This window comes from Myotis brandtii, unplaced genomic scaffold, assembly GCF_000412655.1.
Source record: "Myotis brandtii unplaced genomic scaffold, ASM41265v1 scaffold888, whole genome shotgun sequence".
Lineage (NCBI taxonomy): Eukaryota > Metazoa > Chordata > Mammalia > Chiroptera > Vespertilionidae > Myotis > Myotis brandtii.
In genome coordinates, this window is record NW_005371636.1 from 849,532 (window position 1) to 857,456 (window position 7,925).

Consider the following 7,925-nt stretch of genomic DNA (forward strand, 5'->3'; position numbering starts at 1 on the left):
CTTTTTTTTTTTTTTTAAATATATTTTATTGATTTTTTTACAGAGAGGAAGGGAGAGGGATAGAGAGAGTCAGAAACATCGATGAGAGAGAAACATCGATCAGCTGCCTCCTGCACACTCCCCACTGGGGATGTGCCCACAACCAAGGCACATGCCCTTGGCCGGAATCGAACCTGGGACCCTTGAGTCCTCAGGCCAACGCTCTATCCACTGAGCCAAACCGGTCAGGGCCCAAGATGAATTTCTTAAGCTGCCTCGATGCGTGGACGCAGCGCGGACCTGTCTGTTTCCTGGTGCTGTGCTGAGGAACCAGTGAGGCTCCCAAGCCCGGCGTGTGAGACACAAGCACTTCACGAGGATTTTCGTCCCTTCACTGTAACCCCGGGCAGGAGGGGAACTCCAGGCCTCACCTCAGTCTGCTTTCTTTTATTGTTTTGTGTTTTTTTTTGTTAATCCTCCCCTGAGGATATTTTCCCACTGATTTTCAGAGAGAGAGAGTGGAGGAAGAGAGAGGGAGAGACAGAGAGAAACATTGATGTGAGAGAAACACACCGGTGGGTTGCCTCCTGCACGCGCCCTGGACCAGAATCGAACCCAGGGCCCTTCGGTCCGCAGGCCGACGATCTATCCACTGAGCCACACCGGCCGGGCTCAGCCTCTAAGCACCGCGGCTGTTGGGGCCGCGGAGTAAGAACCTGCAGCTCAGGCAGGGCTGGGTTTTGCAATCCCGCCGCCAACCCGGCCGCGGGCAGGGCCGCCTGTGCATGGCGGCCTCGGTGACCCCCCTCACGTCCTCTCGCCCCCCGCGAAGGAGGAACTCTAGACGGTAATCGCTTGCACTGGCTTCCTGGCAGGACGGGCCTCGCGTATGTGCAACCCGGCACACGGGGGTCACGCTGCTGGTCTGGTCACTCCCTGTTGCAACCCAGCCGCTCCTTAAAAATGGGTCGGAACAGCCCCCTCCAGGCTCACAGGAGAAAGGCTGTGCTTCTCCCCAAACTCAGGACGAGCCCTGCTGCTCACAACTGAAGCGAGAACCTCCCGACAGCACCACGGACCCCGGCCAGACCCTCCTGCAAAGCAGGTTGAACAACTGAGCCCGTCGCCGGTGCAAACCCAACAGCACTGTGCAAAGCAAAACTACAAAAATGAGTAAATAAATCACGGGAGAAGAATGCGGGGGTTTCCAACGTTTCACGATCACACTTTCCCCCGGTCGCCCCCCCCCCGCCCCCCCGGGAGCCGTCCCGCGAGCTGATGCACAAACACCGAGACCGGGAATGCAGGCAGCAGCTCGCCGCCGCCACGGCCTGCGGAGTTATTGACTGACTGTCCCAAACGGGACCAAGGTTCACGCCGAACCAAAGTCCCAGACAAGGCTGGCCTGCCTGCGGCCCCCGGGGTTCTCGGGGTGGACTCTACGGCCTCGTGCTCCTTCCAACCTCGTCCTCCGCGCCTCCGCTCTAGGAGACCTGCACCCCTCCCCACCGCCAGCTCTGCCGCTGCCCTTTCGCTCCCGACACCCGCAGGGACACATTTCCCCTTCGGCGTGGAAGGTCCGAGCCGTCCTGCTTTCTATCGGCCTTTCCCAAGAGGCCCGGGTCCGACACCCGCCTGAGCTGCGTCTCCAGGCTCATCGGCAGCAGCGTTTGGGCCTCGCCAGCCGCTCTCAGGCTCCACCAAGCACAGCCCGCAGGTCCCACGCCACACACAGCCTGCAGGTTACATACCAAGCACAGCCTGCAGGTCACACGCCACACACAGCCTGCAGGTTACATACCAAGCACAGCCCGCAGGTTACACGCCACACACAGCCCGCAGGTTACATACCAAGCACAGCCCGCAGGTTACATGCCAAGCACAGCCTGCAGGTTACATACCAAGCACAGCCTGCAGGTCACACACCAAGCACAGCCCGCAGGTCACCAAGAGCCCAGCACGATTCCGTCCCGTGGAAGGTGTGGGCTGCTGCCTGCACAGGGGAGGAGCCAGGGGTCCTGTAGCCCCATGAGCTGAGAACACATCCCCTGGGGACGGGGAACACAGGGCGGGGCCTGCCAGGTCCCCCATCTCCCTGGGACTTACTCTCAGAGGAGAAATGGCAGAGAATCAGAACTCCTCTCCCGCTCACAGCGGATCAGGGTGCGAAGGCCCTGCGGCTTCATGTCACCCGAGCAGCTCGGGGCTCCGTGAAGGCTCCGCGATTACTAACGGCGATAGAGACGCTTTAAGCGCCTTCGAATCTGAGCTGACGCTCTCCGTCCAGGCGCGGACTCCCTAACTTATTTGCACAACACAACGCCCACATCCAGGCAGCCTTCTCGGGCAGGGCCCCCCAACCGGGGCTCACCGGCCACGGGTGTTTTAGGGGTCGGGGTCCTGCACAGAGAACTGGTTTGGGAGCCAGTTCTCTCATCGGCTGCCCAGAGTCAGTGACCGCAAGAGGGCCATGCAGCTCTCCCCGGAGCGAGCCCGGGTGTCCAACTTACACAGAACCTGAAGGGGCACACTCACATACAGCACGTGCTTTTTAAAAAGAGCCAAACGGGGACAAAGAAAGCAGAAATCATGTTGGAAGTGACTGCCCCCGCCCTACCCGCGTGGCTCAGTGGATAGAGCATCGGCCTGCGGACTGAAGGGTCCCAGGTTCGATCCCGGTCAAGGGCACATGCCCGGGTTGCGAGCTCGATCCCCAGTGGGGGGCGTGCAGGAGGCAGCCGATCCATGATTCTCTCTCATCGTTGATGTTTCTCTCTCTCCCTTCCTCTCTGAAATCAATAAAAATGTATTTTAAGTAAATTCTTAAAAAAAACAAACACAAAAGACAGTGCAATGCCCCCTTCGTGGTGATGATCTCTTTTAAAACCATCACCTCACAAGGGATGTTGTTATGACTTTTGATCAAGGTTAGGACAACAGGGTTCCCAGCGGCTGCTCTAAGTGCTGTTGTCCACGGAGGAAGCTGGGAGACACAGGGAACCCACACACCCTTCCCCCGAGTCGGGAAGCAGCGGCTGGCGGACACGGCTCTCGCCTGCTCCCAGGAAGGGCCCCGAGCAAACATTAATGTTCACGGGACATGTCGCACGGCCTCACCTGCCAGGCGGGCTGCGCACGGCGCCCACAAGGATCTGAAAGGTGAGCCGTGCCCGTGAGGCAGAGACTGTGAGCACCAGACCAGGAGGACGAGCCTTCAGTGGCGTCTACGCTGAGCACCACCTGGAAGCTCAGGGGCACTTTCCGGAGGGCGGGGCGCAGCTCCGCGAGAGCCGTGAACTTGGGGGCGAAGGGCTGTGTCATGTGCCCAAGAGGCCGTTCTGCCCAAGCTGCCGGCCAGCCGCTCGGGCCACCCTGTGACCACCGGACGCCAGGCGCCAGGGAGGGACCAGGTCAGCCCCTCCCACCTGACGGGCGATACAGGAAACCCCATCTGAGGAAGACGGTACCACCCAAGGTTTTAAAAACTCTAAATGCAGGGTTTGGTCCCATTTTTCTGTTCTGGTTACTGACCGACTTCACCCAGTACCGGCCGGGCGCTGCGAGGGGACGGCGTCCTTACCCCAAACGCACACACAACAGAGACACACAAGCGAGCTTCCTACTTCACACCCCGACATCTCAAGCGAAAACCCCAACTCTCAGTGGTCACCCCCAGACGCAGGCATCCCGCACGAGGGAAAGTGGGGGCAAGTGGGTGGGTCAAACGATCAACTGCGGGCCGTCGAAAAGAGAGGCGATCGCCTGCGCGGAGAAACCACAGCCGGGTTCACGCGGAACCAGGGACACTGCGGGGCCCACCTGCTTGAGAATGACCACGTGGAGCGAGTGCCTGGCAGAGAAAAAGCCAGTTGACCCTGGTCACTCGGGCCCGCCCCGCGCACAGACACCCCTCTACAGACAAATCCACAGTTAGGCTCAATATAAACACTTGATCGTCCCCTATAACAGCATCATATATTTTCACTCTTAACATTCGTAGCCACTAGATTTCAAAGCACAAGTTTCTCGTGGTTGTATAGAGCCACCTACAATGTCCTCTCCTCCATCTTTAGTTAACATATTTACTAAGTTGTAAATACCTCCTCTGCATCTTCAGGGTTTACTCCTAGCTCTCCCCTTCCAATAGCCATAAATTCCACCTTTCCAAACACTGCTAAACTGTCACTTAACAATACTTTTTTTCCTGCTGAAGATGCTCAGGACCATTTTTATTTGTGTCACGCTCTTGTTGTGCCTGGAACCAAGATACTGGAATCTGACTTAAAACGAAGACGCATAACCTCTCTGGAATCGTCTTTAGGATGGCTAACCCCATTTCAAGAAACCATGTCCCAACTCACATATTAAATTTCTCCGCTTTCATACAGTGAACCTCAAACACAAGGCAAACAGCCAACCAATTTTCAAATGAGCCTAGAAACATGAAATACTTGGGTTGAAAGAAAAGCACCAGCCCCTGGCCCGCAGGTTCCACCTCAGACATGAATGTTTTAGGAAACGCAGCCCATAGAAGAATCCGGACGAGGTGACGGTGCAGGAAGCACAGGGTACCGCATTTGCAATTTTGTGATTAACGGTTCTTTTATTGGTAGTAAACTAGAGCAAACAATCAGAATAATACATATGCAGTTTCAGTACACACAATAAAAGTTAGAGAAATCCAAAACCTGTATAAAACAAAACACGGGGGACCATACATCTTCAGATACAGTGGGAAGGTCCTCTCCGTCCTCCTCACAGCTCGCACTCTGCACCCCGCAGAACTCAACCGCGTTCCCCAGGTAAGAAATACAGACTTTAGAACCAAGTGTATGTAAGAGGGTTAAACACATTGTCTAAGAATCCTGCGGTGACAGGCAGGTGAGCCTTCAGCTGGCAAAAGCAACACCTCAGGGAGGAAAAGTGTGGGGAGGAAATTAACTAGTATTTTGTAACCATTTTAATAATTTCTTATTTCCCAAACACTGCTTTCATAACAGAAGTGTTTTACACTCGCACAGAATTAATGACTGTATCACACACGGACGCCGTGAGGCTGGTTACACAATCAGACTGCAAACAAACAGTGGTACTTTCCTGACGTCAGCGGAGGACGTAAGACTGAGACATCCCCAAAAGTACATAAAAACTCATCAGCGCAAACACCCAAGTCCATTAAAAAATATCATCAGGAGGAAAATACAATGGCTAAAAAGTGGTTCGGAGCACAGCCACCGTCGCCAGCAGCTGCGAACGGCAATCGGGGCTGGGAGCTGGCTCGGGTGACTGCGAACGGCCCCGGCACAATACTGACGGGCGCCCCGTGCACCGTGCGACCAGGCTGCGGCTCCACCAAGAGGCTCTGAGGTCACTACGAAAGGCAGGCCCACCCCTACCCCCCCTCCCGTGAGCTATGGCACCAGCTGGAATTACACACCTTCGTCACCTCTCCAGCTCCGAGTGCGTGGGGCGTTCTGACACGTGAAAATCTAGACGGGGTTCTGTTGTTGTTGTTGTTCAAGGTGGGGAGTGGCAGGTGTTCATCTTATTGTTTAGTATTTGGATGCCATAGGCATGTAAGATGCTTATTGGAATGTAACTCATTCTAAAATTGAAACTGTCAAGACAAGGCCCAGAACTCTTAGAAAGAGCGTAGGTTCAGAAGGAGAAAAAAAACAAAAACACAAGCACCCAGAAGTGTGGGTGACGTGTACCAGACAAGAGGACAGTGCCTCTCGGCTGCGCAGAACAACAACACACACCCCCCGTTTCAAACTATGTAATTCCAACGTGGGTCCTAACACTGGCACCCGACTCGGGCTTCAACACTGGCCAGACGTCAGCTGACTGACTCCTCATGGAACCGCAGCCTGGTCACACGTGGGGCAAGGAGAGGGTGCTTTTTAAAGATTATTTCTTCTTTAATTAAAGCTATCATCCCAGGCTTTGATCAAAGGTCCCAGAATCCGTCCTGCCCGGCTGGGATGGACGTGGTCGGGAAGCTCAGGGCACAGTAAGAAGCCGCCACAGAACACGGGTCGCCCACATCTCGAACTTCGCATCAGCCCAGATGGAGACAGCAATTTGAAATGTTTCGATCCCTTACTCAAACGATGAAATGTAAATCCTATCAGCCCAGACAGAGCAATTTGAAATGTTTTCGATCCCTTACTGAAATGGTGAAACGTATACCATATCATCTGTAAACTGGATATCCCATTACAGTGATAGCGTACAGAATTCCCATGCGTTATTACACTTTCCTGAGAGTAAAGCAATTAGAATAACCTTAATCCTAGCAACAAAGTTTTTTTGTTTTGTATTTTTACATAGTTTTTTTTCTTTTTTTTCCATTCTTTTTTCTTTTTTTTTTTTTTTGCATTTAAAACTTTTGGGCTATTCCCTGACGATCTATACATGTAAATTTGATTGCTAAACATTGTCACTTTGAATGTCAAACTATTTTTAATCTATTGATTTCGATTAAAAATCATAATAGAAACAGAGCTAAAATCACACTAACAAAATAAACTAAATATGAAAAGTTGCATTGAAAGGGCATTACATTATTCTTAAGAGGATCGTGTACAAACATTCCAATGGCAGTGTTCTCAGAACGAAACAGAAACCGCATCCTTCGACCGCCAGCCTGTCACCTGGGGGCTTACCTGTAGCTCTGGCTGGTGGGCGTCTTTACTCGTGTACTACATGGCTCACTCACATCGGACATCATGTTTGTGTACCCTGAGAAATCTGACACCGAAGTCCTGACTCTGTGGTCCACTTCGCCGTTAGAGTTACTGACAAAGGTCATTGGCACCCTGCTGCCCGACTTGAACTGAGAACCGAACGCCTGTGCAAAGTTCTCGATCTGGTACGTTGCTCGAGGCTCGATGTCCTTCGGAGGGTCCATCTGGCTCGCTAACTCCTGAGATGGCATCTGAAAGCTGGTGGAGGACTCCAAGTTTTTCTGCTGCTCCTTCTGGCTCGGCAGTTTCTGAGATGAGGACTGGAAGGCCGAGGAAGTCTCTAGATTCTTCTGAGAGTCGATCAGATCGTCCAGCTCCTGGGAAGGGGTCAACTGCTGGTGGGTGGCATCCAGAGCAGACAGGTACAGACCCGGCTGCGATCCGAACAACATCCCAAAAGGAGGCTTTGGCAACGAAGATGGCAACACTGAGGTAACAGACTGGCCGAAACCACACTCCAAGGGAGACGTAGTGTAAATCTGTTTTTCCGGGAACAACGTGTGGTTGTGGAGAGGTGAGGACAGACTGACGAACTGGAAACCGTGTCCGAGCGCGAAACCTGCGTTGGTGGATTTCTCGAACGCCTGCTGGAGGTATTTGGAGTATTCCTGCAACACCATGGCCTTGTCGCTGGAGGGGGTCTGGGTGCCGGGGCTCAGGCTCCCCTCGGGCACCAGCTCCGAGTGCTCTCCTGAGGCGTGTAAATCCACGCGCGGCTCGGCGATGCTGAAAGGGTCCTCCTTCTGGCTCTCCGACTTGCTGGAGTACTGATCCAAGATGCTCTGCAGGACCTCGTCAGGAATGCCGGACTTGTCGTGGCAGGACTTGATGTCCGCGTTCAGCGCGGAGGAGTCGATCAGCGACAGCGGGGCCTCGCTCTCCAGGACGCTGACCCCGGCGGCCTGGATGACGGACGGCTGGGAGACCATGTGGCCCACGTTGATCGAGAAGGCACTGTTGCTGGTGGCGGTGGGCAGGTATCTCCTTTTCTTGGAGAACTGCATGGCATCGTCGTAATTGCTGTTCATCGGGCCCTGCTTGCCGCAGTTCAGGTAGCTTTTGTCTGTGTTCTTCCTGCTTCCTTTCTTGAAGATGAGCTTTGGCACCCTTTTCTGGAGCTCGTCGAGGCCGCCGCCGCCCATCATGCCCCCGCCGGGCGACATGGCGGGCATCTCCACCGAGTAGGTCTGCAGGCCC

At 54.1% G+C, this 7,925-nt stretch overlaps 1 protein-coding gene across 1 annotated transcript in view; it reads right to left on the bottom strand.

Moving 5' to 3' along the window:
* Positions 1-4,555: 4,555 nt before the first annotated feature.
* ZNF281 (zinc finger protein 281) overlaps positions 4,556-7,925 on the bottom strand; it is a 6,646-nt gene continuing 3,276 nt past the window's right edge. The window contains exon 3 of the mRNA XM_005885007.2: positions 4,556-7,923. Within this exon, the coding sequence (XP_005885069.1) occupies positions 6,644-7,923 (1,280 nt within the window). The 3' untranslated portion in view covers positions 4,556-6,643. The remainder of the gene's footprint in view (positions 7,924-7,925) is intronic.